The sequence below is a fragment of the Falco peregrinus genome, chromosome 2 (genome assembly GCF_023634155.1).
Source record: "Falco peregrinus isolate bFalPer1 chromosome 2, bFalPer1.pri, whole genome shotgun sequence".
Classification (NCBI taxonomy): Eukaryota; Metazoa; Chordata; class Aves; order Falconiformes; family Falconidae; genus Falco; species Falco peregrinus.
In genome coordinates this window covers 120,569,946-120,585,734 of record NC_073722.1, presented here as the reverse complement: position 1 = coordinate 120,585,734, position 15,789 = coordinate 120,569,946, and the positions used below count along the sequence as shown (strand labels likewise).

The following is a 15,789-nucleotide window of genomic DNA, read 5'->3' as shown; positions in this document are numbered from 1 at the left end:
CATGTATTTGTTTTCTCATCTTATTTTTGTGTTCCTATAGCTTATGCACTTTATGCTGAACTACGTGACCTACAGATTTTCATCATTTTACCATCAGCATCATTTTCATCTGCAAACAATACTAAACTTCGTAGTCCTTTAAATTGACCTGCCCTCTAGCCTCTGTATGTGGGCAATAAATATGATGAGACATTTCAGTAAACAAAAGAATACACTGAGAGGGGGGAAGAAAGTAGGTTAAACCATGTACTCTGCAAAACACGAAAGTTGTGCAGGTTTTAATGACCTATTCTTCCCCCCCCCCCCCCCCGTGTTAGTTGTTCCTGGAAAGGTACTAGTTACTCAGCTTCTGTTCACTAGCTAAAAAGCACCCCAGATGTTCTGTTTAAAATTTTACTTCAAGAAACCAATTGGTGTACTGCAAACCGAAGTGTTTGCGGGTAGGTCAGATTGTGTTCATTAATATCTTCCCTCCCATGATGAGGGAATACATGGACAGGATACAGGTGGTTTAATGTGTATTTCAAAGTTATGAATTATTTTTTCCCTGGAATTTCTAAATTAATGTGAATTATAATAAACTCGTGTAAAACTATGCACAGGAATCATTGGACCACCTAATTTTGGTTGCTTGGTGAAAAAAAGAAAAACCAAGAATTGTGGATAGTTGAAGGTGGAGCTTTCACATGTTTTGATTGCTCCCTGTGTATGACTAAGCTTTAAAAAAATTCAGAAAGCAAACAAGATGGTCCTAGTAAAATGCTGCTTTTATGTCATTTTGTTGGAGGATAAATTTTTTTAAGCTTTTGACAGCAGTTAAAGTATATTATATAACATTTCTCTAAAAATAGTGAGATTTTTGTTTTTCTGGTCTGAATTACGTTGAGTTCAGGTGAATGGTGTGACGACCAGGATCTGTACGTAACCAGTATTTACCATGTAAGCTATTGATTTATAGAATATCCAGCAATCAGGGTATCTTAAGCCGATTGACTCTACCAGAAAATTCTCAGACTAAGGATATATATATTCAGATATAGCTAATGCTGGCAAGCAGTGTTTGTGGAAAAGCTGCTGTTAATTGAAGTTAATAGTATGTGAAGGTCAAGCTTTACTGGCCTTGGACACATCAGTGCTGACTCGAAAGTAACACGGAGATGTAGGTTTCCAGGTCCAGCTGAATTCAGTCCTAATGTATACAACTGCCCCCAAAATAAAAGGTTATGTATTATGGGTTGTACCAGTGCCTGTTAATAACACTATTCTATGAGTTTGTGTATACCCTTTCCAGAATAGCAGAAGAAATAACAGTTTTACAGAATAGGTTTGGTTTTTTTTTCTCTAGAGGAAGCCTTTGAGATATGACCTGAATATGTCTCAGGAAAAAAGTACACTACATTCTTCTGCAGTACACCTATGATTTTCTTTCTTTCTTTCTTTCTTTTTTTTTTTTTTTTTTTGGTGGTGTTGAGAGTGCCCTATTCATCTGTGAAACGTGAGTGCAGGAGTGCTAAAAATACCAAGTGTCACATAGGCTTCTCTTCAGGCTTTCCCAGTTTTCATTTCAAAGACGTATACATCCAAATTCACCTTTTGGAGTGATGCAGCGATACCTGTTACATCTCACCATGCGTGTCTTGGATCGGTTACATGCTGGGTAGCATTATCCTTTGGCCGATTGGAATCAGGGTTTGTTAAATAAGTCATGACTGCAGGAGTCTGCATGTGGGCCTGTGGCTCTCTCATAAAAGAGAGTAAGGAAGCAAAGCTGCTCTTGAGTGCTAAAACCCCACAGGCGCTCAGTCCTTTTTATGAGATGTCAGTCTAGATAATTTAATACCAAACTTCACTTCTAGAAAAGACAGACCAGTAAAATTTTTTTGAATGTTAGAAAAGGTGCTGACTTCATATTTCTGCCTCTGGAAATAATCTGATTCTTGGTTTGTGGATTCATTACGTTTAATATTTGAGGTGCATATTCTCTCACCTTCACAGTACTTGGCAATTAGGTTATAGTGAAATGTATTGTGTCATAATAAACCTTAATATCTGCTGGGCATAGAGGTCTTCGCCTCCAAAATTAATTTGAACCTGGTACTTCTGTTCAAAACTCTTCACATGCACTTTGTGTGCCCTTGGGATGTTTTCCTGTGCATGAAAGTTTTCCAATTTTTTTATTTATTACAGGCATCTCTTCTGGTTTGTGGTTTTACACACTGTATAATTTTGCTTCTTTCTTTATCTGTTTCTTTAATGTTTCTGAATGCTTTTACTATTTTTAGCACTGCAGGGGAAGATTATATTATATTGGCCAAGAATTACACAGTTGTAGTAAAAGTAAATGTTACTAAATATTTCTTGCTGTTTCTCTGTCCTTTTAAACAGATGATTCACAATTATATGGAGCACTTGGAAAGAACCAAACTTCATCAGCTAACAGGGGGTGATCAGCTAGAATCCACAACACACAGTAGAATTAGGTAAGCTATTTATTACGCTCTCGCCCTGAAATGAAAGAAAAAAAATCCATTCATTTGTGTTTGCAAGACTTTGTTCTTTAATCCTACAACAACGGTTTGGCTGATTCGGAAAGATTTGTTGTATGATTGGAATGTGGTAAGAGAATAGTGTAGAAATCAGTAGAAAGAGGCTTTTGCTGCTGTACTGGTAAACGTTGAGATATACTTTGTACGTTAGCATTAAACAATTTTGGCTTTTTTGAGTGTTTGCATTTGGGTAGGCAGGGAAAAATGTCAGAGCTGTCCCAAAATAATTGATACCTTGCTGTGGCTTTGTGTACGGGTTGATGAAGGGGTGCATCGTGGTACCCATTTGTTCTGAGGGCTTGGTGTGAATATATTATGCAGATTTGGAAGCTCTCTAGCCTATGAACTTGGTGTGGAAGGAGGGGAGAATAACTCCCGGGCTGGCTGTGTCTCTGCGTTGCTGCATAGATGCTGCGAGGAGCCCGGCGGCTCTGGGCGCGAGGGGGAGGAGAGCGGTGATGTCATTGCTCTGGAGCTGCTGCAGAAGAGTGGAAAGCTGCTGCTGATGGCATTGTTTTTGTGGCAGCGGCTGAATGACAGACTTTGCCTACAAAGATACACCCTCGGCCCCTGTGTAGCCTTCTTGGTTCCGGCGTTTCACCATGCCAGCGCAGCGCCATGAATCCTGGATGCATGCTGCTGTTTGTGTTTGGCTTCGTTGGCGGGGCGGTGGTCATTAACTCGGCTATCTTGGTATCTCTCTCTGTTTTGCTGCTCGTGCACTTTTCTATTTCTACTGGTGTGCCAGCTCTGACGCAGAACCTACCAAGGATACTCAGGTACTCTGACCTACTGAACCTTGGCTTCATGTGCTCTTTCTTTCTCTCTGCTTTCCGTTTTCCTTTCAAACAGAAAGAGCAACAATAAATTAAAGATGTAAATTATTCATACATTTCAGATTCTTTTGTAAACATAGTATTTATGGACTGGGGTATGGCAATATAGTTTTTTAACATGCTCAAATTTAATTTACTTATTTAAGCAAGTAAAAGGTCAGTTTATGTATATCTATTTTTAATTTATTTTTTAAGAAAGCTGTTAATACTGGTTTGTTGTAACCTGCAAAAAACGCTGTGATGGTAATGTCATGGGTAAAGCCCACCATTCAGTGTATTGTCAGGTACTTTGCTGGTTTTTGTGTAGCCATAAATGTATGCAGCCTGAGGCCTTGTACTATTAAATCTTACTTTTTTTGAATCCGAAGTGTCATGTAAGACCAGTTCATTGATAATCTCAAAACCACAGTGATTAGTTGATCACATTATTTAAAAAAAAATAATATCTGATGATTGCTTGGTGGGGAAAAAGTCTTTCATTATTTAAGCATTAGAACTCTTAAAGCCTATTCACTATTGTTCGGCCGAATGTTATCCTCTCCTCTTTTTCTATACTTGTATGGCAGGTTGCCAGCTCTGTCTGACCCTGTCCCGTCCCCCCCCCAGGTTATGTTCTGTTTGTCCTGGCTGCTTCGAGCGGTGGCAGAGATGCGTTAGAATATTGTGACCAAAAGTAATCTTGACATGGTTTAGTACTCTACTTAAAAATGGGAAACAGCTGGAAAAGTTTTAAAATGTATCTTTATGACCTGCAAACTTGACATACTTTAACTGTGGTTCGTAAATTTTAATAGTAAACAATATTTAGAAGGGCCAAATGCTGGAAAACAGTGTCTTCTGAAAGAGCTGTGTGACTTTTTCTCCTTAAAACAGTGCATGTAGACTTTGGATGGTAGTACACATTTAACTGGGGTCTGAGCACAGGATTGTTCTAAAGGTTTAAAGCCAAATCAATAGATAAATACCAGTTATTAGTAGCTGATAATAAATGTGTATGAATATTTAAATAAAAAGGAATAAAATAAATCTAAAGTAACTCTTTATAGAATGATCTAATTAGTAAGGCTGTGCTTATTTGTTTTGGGGGTTTCTCCCCACTTTTAATAACACCCAACACAACAAAAAAAGCAAAATATTCAATGTTATGTTCACTAACTTCTATTATATTTTTTATATATTTAAGTAGTCAGACGGTTTAATAAACAGTGTTTTTGTAATGTGCTTTTGCTCCACTGGAGAATATTTGATGGACTTGGGGGTTTTTGGGAAGCTGTGTTTTTTCCCGCCCATAGTAATTTGCTTTAGGAACTACAGGAATTGGAACTCACTTCTGTAGTCTTTTATTCATTTGAAAAAGATAAAAATACAAGATGAAGGATGTAATTGTAGAAGAATTGTTCTATTTTTTTAACACTAGTCAGATTTTAGAACAGAGCATCTGGTTGTTTATCCTAAAGGTTCCTGTAAATGCTTCAATACATCACTTCAGAGTATTAGTTTAGGCTTTTAAAACACGTGCTTGCCTTCTGCTCACTGCTGTATTTTCAGATATTTCTTGGACATTGGGGGAGTAGAAAGGCTCTTTGCTTTCCGGTCAACAACCAGTGAAACATGTTGAAATTGCTTCAATCTAATCAGATAATTTCTTTTAACGCAAACATGCACATAATAACCCTCACTTCGGAAATAAGCTCCCTTTTCAAACTTACACTGTGTATCTTGCAATGCGCTTGAACTGCTGTTTTAGCACAACAAAATACATGTATTATAAATTTTATTTCAAACAATTCCACGAATGTCAGTTGTGACCTTTTTTTTTGGTACGCTTTTTGTTAAATTATCTTTTTCTGAAGACTTCAAAGAAGATAAGCTTTGTGGCATATCCTGCAAGTAAGCAAATCTGGTTGCCCTGAACCATGGCTGCGGGAGGCGGTTTCCAAAGCGAAGGGCCCTATACAATACATGCTTTATCGCTGCCTTTCTTTTCCACTGAAGGGCAGCCTTTTTTCCCTTTTTTTTTTTTTTTTTTTGTTGTTGCTGGACTTCTTAACCAATGAAATGGTTTCAGTCTGTCTTTTGACATAAGCTTAGATTATGCGGTGTGTCTTTTGTTCCCCACACACACGAGAGTTGTGGGAAATCTAAAGAAAAGCAGAACCTGGTACAATAGCGGGAATTGCTAGGATCAAATTCTGTGTAGTTCTGCGACTATATTTCGTGAAGACATTTCAGCTCAGTTTGCAAATGCTGGAACAGTATCGTATGCTTTTTATTTTGTAATGCTGATTAATTTTGCTTTACTGGTTTTGCTGCCTACTTTGCTCTGCTGAACTACTTCTGAATTAACGACCTAACTGGGAATAATATTTATGTAAGGCCAAGGTACATGCAATATGAGAATTAGTTGCAAAGATTTTTGTGACAAGGAGCATCTTTGTATACCTGTAGTGGAAAGGTTCATGCCCATTAAAATTGTGTGCTTTTTGAACATTGTTTTTTTTTCTAGTGTTGTAAAATTTACCAGAAGGAGTTTACTGCTTAATTGCTAAATGCAATCCTTTCTTGATTACCTTTTCTTAAAAAAAAAAACAAACAAAACCAAAAGAAAAATTATAAATGTGCTTAGCTTTTCCTTTTGCTTTTCAATACTCCTGTCATGGTTTTGTGTATAATTTATATGCAGATACTAATTCTGCACAGAATTTTGCCTAGGTTATGTTTTAATTTGTGAAAAGCCTTACAAAAGAAAGTACATGTGGTTGCAATTTGAGTTTTTATAATGCTAACATGCAAGATCTCTCAGATCTTAATATTTTGTCTGGACTATCTCTGCAGGGGTAATTAAAGGCAGTGCTTTCTTTCAAGCATAATTTTCTGCCTTCACTTGTGTACACTTTTACTTTCTGTCTTCAGTATACTTAAAGCTGTGCTAGTTGATTACAGTCCTTCTTTTCTGTATTTCATTGTTCTGACTGGACAAATACTTTGCTTTATCTCAATACTATGCCTGTTGATATTTTTCCTTTCCAGGGTTGGCTGTAGCATCCTATGAATTGTATTCTACACAATGTTTTTTGTCTCTTGCTAGCATGACAAATGAATCTTTTTGTTCACTGATCACAGTACTGATGGCAAGATGGACTTGGGGATGTTCTTTGGAGGGTCAATATACAAAGCTTTGCGATTTCCAAAGGCTGTTTGCCATAGGGAAGTGATAAAGGTAGCAGAGATGGTGAAGAGTTGAGATGAAGTAATTTGTGTTACTGGCACAAGCTGTTGTGTGGCTTTATGTTGAAGCAGAGTGTTGAACTGATCTTGGTTAAAAGCACGCAATTTTTGACTGTCAGGTGGTTTTAACATTGTTAATTCCTTGACCCATTTTTTCACAGTTTTACAAATCTGTGTAATTCCTGTGGTCTTCAGAAAAAAATCCATACCTTTTGAGAAGAGTTGGGCTTTAAGCTGATTATTTACAACTTTCGAAAATGCTTCTGTTAATGGTTTAGCTGTTGTAGAAATTAGATGGTTACTGTCTTGCAAAAAAAAAAGTGCAAAATGGTATTTTTAAGAGTGGCTGCTGAAAACTGTAATTTAGTCTGAAATAAGGAAACTTCCATCTTATACTCCTGTTTGTGTTCCATTTCTGTAATACTTTTGCTTACTATAGATTAGCTACAGAGCGATCAATAACTGCTGTCTAAAGCCACAGAATAGACTATTTGCAAACAAATTATGCGGAATGAGGAATTATTAGGCATTGTAATACAAACTGTGTGTGCTACTTTGTATACTTAGTGCGCAGTGTATGAATGTTTGAACCTGTAATTTTCCCACTTCCTTGCTGATTTCAGAGGCATACAGGAAAATAAATGGTGTGCTATCTGAAACGGCTGATGAAACCTGTCTCTCTCAAACAGAAAGGAGCGTCCGATATCATTGGGCATCTTCCCGTTACCTCCAGGAGATGCACTGCTTACGCCAGAAACTCAGAGAGAAGCAGGGGAGACGCCTGGGTCGGAGCACTGGAAGTTCCACGAGCTAAGCCAGCCACGGTCCCACACAAGCCTGAAGGTGAGCACTCAGCTTGGCTGCCTTGGGTATTAGGAGAAGCTCCTGTAAATGGATTATAGTTTCTTGATGGGAAGGAAAGTTGAAGGGGAGGAGGGAAAACCCTAAGCCAAGTATGTTGCTTACTCCAGTGAACTTTGGTGGAACTTCCTGGAAGAAATAGTTTGGGTTGCGTTTTCCAAATGAGGAGTAATACAGGCTAGTTCGCCTCTTACTCCCAGGAGTGGTGGTTTTTTGTTTCTGACCAAGGACCCTTTCCAAAGGTCAGTGGCTTGTCCTTTACATGCTAGATATGTAACTAGATATTGTAAACAGGTCTGCTGCTTTAATATTGTTTTAGAAGGAAACCTTCGATTACTGCGCCCGCAGTACTCCTACCGCAGCCTCTGTCTACTCTCAGGCGTATAGTGTAGGTATACTGCAGAGCTGAGAATGACCTAACGTTCCTAAATTAGCCTGTGATAATGATTTCCCTTACATGTAGCTTGGCTGTAATTCCTGCAATTGTTCTGTCTTCCAACAGTGAGAGGGTGGCATAGAGCAAGCTGCAGAAATGGAAAAATGGGGGAGTGGTGGTGGAGTGTGGTGAATCTGGCAGTCAGGACTAGCGTGCAGTAACAACACAGCGGGAGGAAGGATCTGCAGGGTGAAGAACTCCAGCATGTGTAAAGCCTCCCTATATATTTATGTTGATGAGGGTTTTTTTGGAAGGCTGGGGATGTACTGTTATTTCTGCAAAGGCATACAGCCGAGGAGGATTTCCTCTTAAGTGAACTTAATACCTAGCAGGGAAATAATACTAAAACTGATAAGAGTTAAAAAAGCTAGGCAGAAACAATTGGACCCCAGACTTCCCCCCCCCCCCCCCCCCCCCCCGAGGTCATATAGAGACAATGGGAAGTGTAAATAATGGTTAACTACAAACCGTATCAAAGTGACAACAGGAGTTTGGATCAAAAAATTAGTCACTTTAAACTCTTGGCTAGGGCCGTTTTTTGAACTTAAATTTGTCCTGTTCCCTTTGTGCCAATTAACATCAATAAATTGACAGACTTTAGGAGAGGTCACTGAAATACATCTTAGTTATGACTAAGAGTAGGTGGAGATGAGTTACAAAGAGCAGCCTGATCCCGTCCTGTCCCCTCAGAAAATTATATTGGTTACTATATATTGTCAAAACAGGCTTCTTGGTATAGTTCTTCTAAAAACAATGGACGGCTGAGAAAGAATTCACAAAACAGCACAGACTGTAATTTTTCAAACCTAGTTAGTCAGTTCTTTAGGTCCAAAGCTGCATCTTTGCTTTTTGGCTGTGAATGCAAAGTGCTTCTGAAGTGAACCTGTTGAATAATGTGATATATTGAAGTCATAACCAGAAACTTTTTCTCTTAATACTTTTAATTTCTGCTAATACTTCTAACATAAAGTACAAGGCACAAGCAAGCTTCTGCTGCTTTCAGGCATCTATTTTCCATTCATGCATGAACATTTCATTAATGGTCAGTGTTTTCTCTAAAAGTGTAATAAAAAGTAGGTGTCAGGCAGAAATCCAGACAAAAAGAGTGAGTATTCTTTCTGTAGCTTGTACAGAAGTGAGTGACATTGCTGGAGATCATTTTAAGACGACATACAGTCATGTACCAGTCATTCTCTCCTTATTTCTACAAAGTATTGCTGATGAGCTATACTACTTCAGATTTAATTATCTAATTTTTAAACTAATTTTTTTTTTTTTTCAGGAAAAAGTATTTTGGAAACATTGCCAAAAAAAGTGAGATTTGCTAAGTCAACACAGCACTGACTTTCAAAGGCTTAGGCCTTGAGATATTTTGATTCATTCATTGTTGCTTAATGGAATTGCATTTCATTTTCATTAGTTCTAGAACAAACATTCATGATAGTTTAATCAGTTTTGTTTCCAAGAGTTAGCTAAAAAAATACAGTAGATAATAAAAGTCAGAACTGTAAAATAGATGAGGTGATTTGAAATTCCTTTAAGGAAAGGACCATTCTCTCGCTCTTTTCTTTTGCACTATCAAGCTGGTTTTCTTGAGCTTGGTGTGTGAAAGTCAGTGATCAGTCTGTGCTGCATCAGTTAGTGGATGCTTTTGGAATACAAAGATGTAGAAACATTTGAACAGAGCCAACAGCTCTGAGGTTTTATGCCTTGTTTGTGTGAACTCTGGATTCCCTTGGTAAGGGGTACCGTTTCCTCCCTTCTGTATCTGCTTGCTGAAGTATAAATCATTATCCAGTAGCTGAACTTCACCAGTTCAAAAGGCAATTGGGTAAATTGTGTAGCTTTTCATTTCTTTCCCCCCTCCTTTTATTTTTTTTTTTAAATGGGCACCATGTATCATGTAATACATTTGGATGTCGGTTTTGTTGCTTTGTATAACTTCGGGTACGTGTACATGTTCTGTTCCTTTAGTGGCATCTGTTAGTTGACTGGATATTCTAACAATTATTCAGAAATAAAGTAATAATCGGTTATTTTGGAATTGACTAAAAAAGGATGGAAACTGGAGGTAATTGATAGGCAGGTCTTGAAAGTGCAGAACTTTGTTTCCAGAGCTTGAAAATTCCATGTGGGGTTATCATTATGGGATACAAGCTTTACGTTTATGCTGATATATATATAAATGTGTGTTTTACTTCCTGCCCCCCAAATTAAAATCTTAGCTTTCCAGGATGTTCCAAAAGTAAAAATCTAGAAATTAAAATTCTTAGTAACCTTACACTGAATACAAATGAAAGAATGCATGCAGCTCTCTTTGGTGGTGGGTTTTTTTTTAAAAATAACCTTAAAATTCAGTTTCACTTCCTTCTCAAAAAGGGATGCTAACGGTACGATGAATTCGTGCTTTAAAATCTAGACTGCTTTGTTCTTGACAAGTTTAGGTTTCCTGATCTAACAGATAGGTCTCTTTAAACGTCTCAGACTTAAAAACCTTAAAGAAATTTTTATCAAAACTTACCATCCTGCCTTCATTTTGCATATACCAGCCTCAGTGTTTCATCTTGAGTTTTCCCAAGGAGATTCCTCTAGTGCTATGTGCTTGGTCTAAGAAGACCAATTTGTTTTCATATCTGCAGTGAGCTCTTGTTCCCTGTTACATGCTGTTTAAGTCAGAGTTAAGACATCTGGATGCTGATATGGCTCTGGTCATGAATGAGAGGTAAAATGTGAATGAAAGGAGACAAGGTCCAGAAAAGGGCTATTAGTATTATCAGGTAGTAGCTTCTAGTTCTATCAAACACAGCCTAGCCTGCCCTCAGACATGGTGCCTGATGCAGCCCTGTCTGAGTAATGCTCATCATCCCAAATCCAGCAGCTGGATTAATAATCTGTGGTTCTTGATACCGTGTCGCTGTAATGCGAGTAGCCAGGGTTGGTGGGGATGGGCACTGGGGCAGGGAGGATGCTGCAGGTCCAGCACCTGCAGATCTGTCCCGTGGGGAAGAACAAGCAGTGGTGGGGGCTTACCTTTGGGAAACAGAGGGGTTGAGCCAGGTGGGGAGTGCAGACAGTAGATAAAAAGGCCTCAAATTGTGCCTTTTTGTGATATTAGGAAATACCTAATTTATCTAATATCTAATGTGCCTAACAGTGGATATTAGGAAAAATTTCTTCACCAAAAGGGTTGTGAACCGTTGGAACAGGCTGCCCAGTGATGTGGTTGAATCGCCATCCTTGGAGGTATTTAAGATGTGTACATGTGGCACTTAAGGACATGGTTTAGTTGTATTTTAAACTGTTGCCAGGAATCCACTTCTAAGAAGGAGCTATTTACTGCTGTTGCGTAGTTGATATGAAATCTAACCAGACAAGTAGTCCCTGCACTTCAGTGTCTCATTCCCGATGTCATCCATCCAGGGCTTGCAGTTCAGACTGGAAAGCACATAAAACAGTTTGAGTGAAGTGATTGCAAATACTATACTACTTTGTCAGTTAAATCCATGTTCTGCATCAGTGCTTCAACGTCTACTTTTCAAGAAGATGTTTTAAGACCTCATGCACATTTTGAGCAATAAATTTTATAATAGCTTTGGGAAGATTCAGCAGTTCATTGTGCAGCTAGAAGGGTTATTGGTAGAGTAATGCTGCTTGTTGTCTGGAAGACGTAATAGAAAAGCACCCTAAAGTTGTGACGATAATTATCAACTGAGATCAAGCATTAGTATTAAAAATAAGGGCATGTTTTATGTAGCTATAACTTCCTTAAAAGAATTGAAACAGCCATAGTCTGAAGATGAATTTGGCAGTACTGGCTTAAAGTATTCCTTGCATTCCTGTTCCTTTGTATTTGCATATTTTTCAGTAAAATACAGTAATGTTGGTGCTTATTCTTCAGTTTATATGCCTAACTCTTCTAATAATACTTCATCTTATGTTCATTTTTTTTTTTTAATGGTAATTGCTCCATTTTAGGATGAGCTCTCTGATGTTAGCCAGGCAGGCTCAAAATCTACTACTCCAGCATCCACAGCTGCTTCAGATGTACCTGTACTGCCTGCTGAAACTCCTCAAAAGGAAGATGCTGAAGGGCTTGCAAAGGACACAGATATGCCGAATGAGAAGCTGGACGTAAGCAAGAATATTGAAGTACAGGTAGCTCAAGAGACAAGAAACGTGTCCACTGGTGAGCTGCTTCAACTTTTTAGTGCGTGGTTACTATACACCTCATATTTAATCAGTTATCTTAATTGTTGTACCACAAATGAGGAATGTTTTTTTTTACTCAGTGTTTTTAGGAGTACAGAACGTTCGTAAAAGATACAAGTCTGTTTATTGGTGGCTTGTGTCCTTATTGTTCTAGAATCAGAATTACTTATGATGTTTCCTTGTAAACAGCAGAAGTGGCACTGATCTAGACACAAGAAGTCATGGGAAGATAAGACATCTGCTTGGTTTTATTATGGAAGTAGTGGAAAATAATTACTGTTGGATGGCTTAAATTCATGGCTTAAAACTAGAAATCCCAGTGTCTGCACTAGAGGATCAAAATGAATAGGTCTTCTCATTTAATTATCTACGTGTAGTTGTTAGTGATCAATCACCAAAGTTGTTATTAATTGGTCACCAACTTAGTAGACTTCTGTTCAAAGACTTACCAAGGTAATACCGTATGTCACAGTGATTTGTTTTTTTTTATGGAGGTATACCATTGCTTTTTCCTAGGTGGAAATGAAAACGAAGAAAAATCTGAAGTTCAGGCAATCATTGAGTCAACTCCGGAGTTGGATATGGATAAAGACCTCAGTGGATACAAAGGTTCCAGGTGAGTTGTATTTTCTGAGTAGGAAAACCAATTTTAGAAGATACCAGACTTCAGTGTTGAACTCATGACTTGTTCAGAGATTTTACCAGACTGAGATCACGCATTATATGATGAGTTTTCTAATTCTGTGACCTTATTTTCCCAAATTCCTCAGGACGTTTTAAGTGCAACAGCAGTTCTTCGTTCCGTTGCTACACCTGGTGAATATTTAGGGTATTTCATATTACAGCAGACTTAAGAATGCTTAAATACTCTGTCCTTATTTCAACCAAAGGGTCTATACCAAAAGGTTTTTTTTCCTCCCTGGATCAAGGTTTTGAGGTAGTAGCAGTTTCCCGGCCGGGCCTTTGTGTTTTCACCCATATCTTTAAAATCTGGATTTATGACTGACTTTGCAAATGTTCCAGCATTTATTTTTCCTGATTCTGGTGGTGGAATGACAGTGCTGGCAGAATGCTCTTGCCTGAGCCTGCTTCCTTGCAGGCTTTCACTCGTGAAGGGTAACATTTCTTTGAAAAGCTCTAAAGCCCCATAAAAAATAATAAACAAGTGCTGTTTTGGTAGCAGCGTGGTGGTGGTGTGCCTGATCTTTTAGGCAAGCCCTGAACAGTTCAGGATTTAGCCACAAGTCCTTCAAATCTGTTATGTATCTGTGTGTTTCGTTCTTGTGAGGAGATGGCAAAATTTACCTTGTATAGTGAGTGTTAATGGCATAAAATCTTTGTGACAAAGGAGCCCCTTTTCTGGCCGGAGGAATATTTTGATCTCTATTCAGTACTCTTGTGTTCTCGTTACCTTAAATTACTTGAAGTTTGTCTGAGCTGTCTGTTGTTTAGGCATTTGCACTGACTAAGTCCTGACAGGGCTGAATTTCTGTATACCAAAACTTGATATGCTTTATTTTATTAAGATCTTGACCAGCTCAGTATCAGCAGTGACCTCAAGTTTGGGATTTTGATGCCAAAGTAGTATTTGAAAATAGAATCTAGGACTCTAAGCCAGATGAAGACTGCTGAGAATTTTACTTCTGTTTTTTGGGGGGGTAGCAAGTGAATTGCTGGTAAAAACACAGAGAAAACTTTTTTTGGTGTGGGATTTTTTTCTTTCTGCTTTTTTTATGGCTTGTTTTATTTCTTTGAATAGCACTCCCACCAAAGGCATAGAGAACAAAGCATTTGACCGTAATACAGAATCACTCTTTGAAGAGCTGTCATCTGCTGGTTCTGGCCTAATTGGAGATGTGGATGAAGGTGCAGATTTACTGGGTAAGAAAGGTTATTTAGACATGCTGTTTACAGGAATTTTTCTTGTTAGTGGAGTTCTTAATTATCCTTGCTGGGTTTACTCTTAGGGTTAATTTCTGTTAAAATCATTTGAGCGTCATCCTAAGGTGATCATTAGAATGCAAGAACCAGGAGAAAGTGTTGTTTGTTCTTTCAGTATAACGATATCAGCCTTAATCTTTTGGGGCACTTCTTACACTATTCTCTATTTCAGTTTTCCCTGGATGTTCTTTGACAGAAGGATTTTTATCTTCAGCAAGGATTTTTATCTTCAACTAGTTGTAGGAAGTTTAATTCAGATTGTGCCCAATCTGTAATGGCCTGGCTTTATCACCTGTCTCTATGGAATTTAACTTGTAAGACAGAACTGCAGCAGAATGCGATGGTGGTAAATTGAGAATCAGATTGTTAATTGAAAGAGGAACCCATGTTCTCTCTGAACAGCTCGCTGTTGCTGGTGTGCTGACTGAACAAAATGTAGATTTCGGGAATATGAGCTGATCAGGAGAGAAAAAAAAAGTCATTAAAAGAAGGCTCTTTCTATAAACAATGTAAGATATTTTTGGCCATATCAAGGTTCAGGCCTCATTTTGAAATAATGAAATCTGGTACTATGGAATGTATAAAATGCAGATTGCCACTCTTGTGTGTTTTAGAAATGGCTTGTGTAAAGAAATCAGCAGTTTGCTTGTGTTGACTGATCCGGCAAAAAAATACAGATTGTTAGTAGTAGTATTTAGAACCATTGTGTGTACAGTCTGGATTTCTGGTTGGTCAGTGTTCCACCAGAAACTTATTTTCCATCAAGTAGGTGACATTTTTTCCAAGTATTACTTAAAAGGACTAATGGACCTATCTCTGGTTTGACAGATGGTTTTTCTTGGTTGTCACTCTGCTGCTTTGAATCCTGAGCAGTGAGGACCACCACATCCTTGCTGGAACATACTTCAGCCAAAACTCCTGCCCTCTGTTGTCACAGAGACAACTAATGACACATTCTGCATGCAAAAATATAGATACTGGAGAAGTATTAACATAGAGCAACTTCTGTCCCTTAGCTACGTGATAAATTGTTTAAAGTCAACAAATTACTGTCAGGACTTCCTGATAATGGATGCTTTGTTTTCCATGGGCAAAAATAATATGCTTTTTAGTATAACGTATCAATCACTGACTTCATTACCGTTTTCTGTAAAACTACTGCTAGAAACACCGGTGTCTGCAAAATGAGCACATGGTTATAACTGCGTTTGTTATGCAGAATGTGTTGGCCTAAAAGTTTCACTCTGTAATCATCATTTCACTTTGAGCTCAACCATAGTACAAATTACTCCATGTTACTTAAGACACATCTGCATCCAGGACCGTCAGTGTGTTTCAAGCATTGAGGTCTGTTCTTAAGCGAGCATTACATTTCAGTTTGAAGTTCTGTAAAAGTAGTTAATTGGGATTCTCTAATCTGTTTTCTCTTGGGCTGCATACCCAGGGGAATATTCTGGTGTGTATGCTTCTTTTTTAAAAAAAATTCTTTGAAATCTGTTGCTTCTACAGTTAGGTGTTCTTGGCTGCTGCTCTCATAAAGTACATTGTCTGCCTTTTTTCCCCGCTTTGTAACTTATTTTTTTTTGCCTTTGCACTCTGGCTTTGTAGTTTTTGTTCTTGCGTTATGAAGGATCCTGAAACCTGTTCGAAGTGATCCCGTGAATACTGAAAATATTTAAAAAGCAATAGTCACTTGAATACAACCTCTTGATGACGGTAGTGTAGGGGATTT

General features: G+C 38.1%; 1 protein-coding gene across 5 annotated transcripts in view; it reads left to right on the top strand.

Annotated features, from left to right (window-relative positions):
- Positions 1 to 15,789, top strand: part of SPAG9 (sperm associated antigen 9) — a 65,925-nt gene that overhangs the window by 24,844 nt on the left and 25,292 nt on the right. For 3 of the 5 annotated variants that reach the window (XM_055794894.1, XM_055794895.1, XM_055794896.1), the window contains 5 exons: positions 2,386 to 2,480; positions 7,300 to 7,453; positions 11,883 to 12,093; positions 12,633 to 12,732; positions 13,876 to 13,997. In XM_055794894.1, the coding sequence (XP_055650869.1) occupies positions 2,386 to 2,480; positions 7,300 to 7,453; positions 11,883 to 12,093; positions 12,633 to 12,732; positions 13,876 to 13,997 (682 nt within the window). Of the gene's footprint in view, positions 1 to 2,385; positions 2,481 to 3,046; positions 3,326 to 7,299; positions 7,454 to 11,882; positions 12,094 to 12,632; positions 12,733 to 13,875; positions 13,998 to 15,789 lie in introns of those variants that run through there. The other 2 variants (XM_005243650.4, XM_005243651.4) reach the window with 2 other exon arrangements.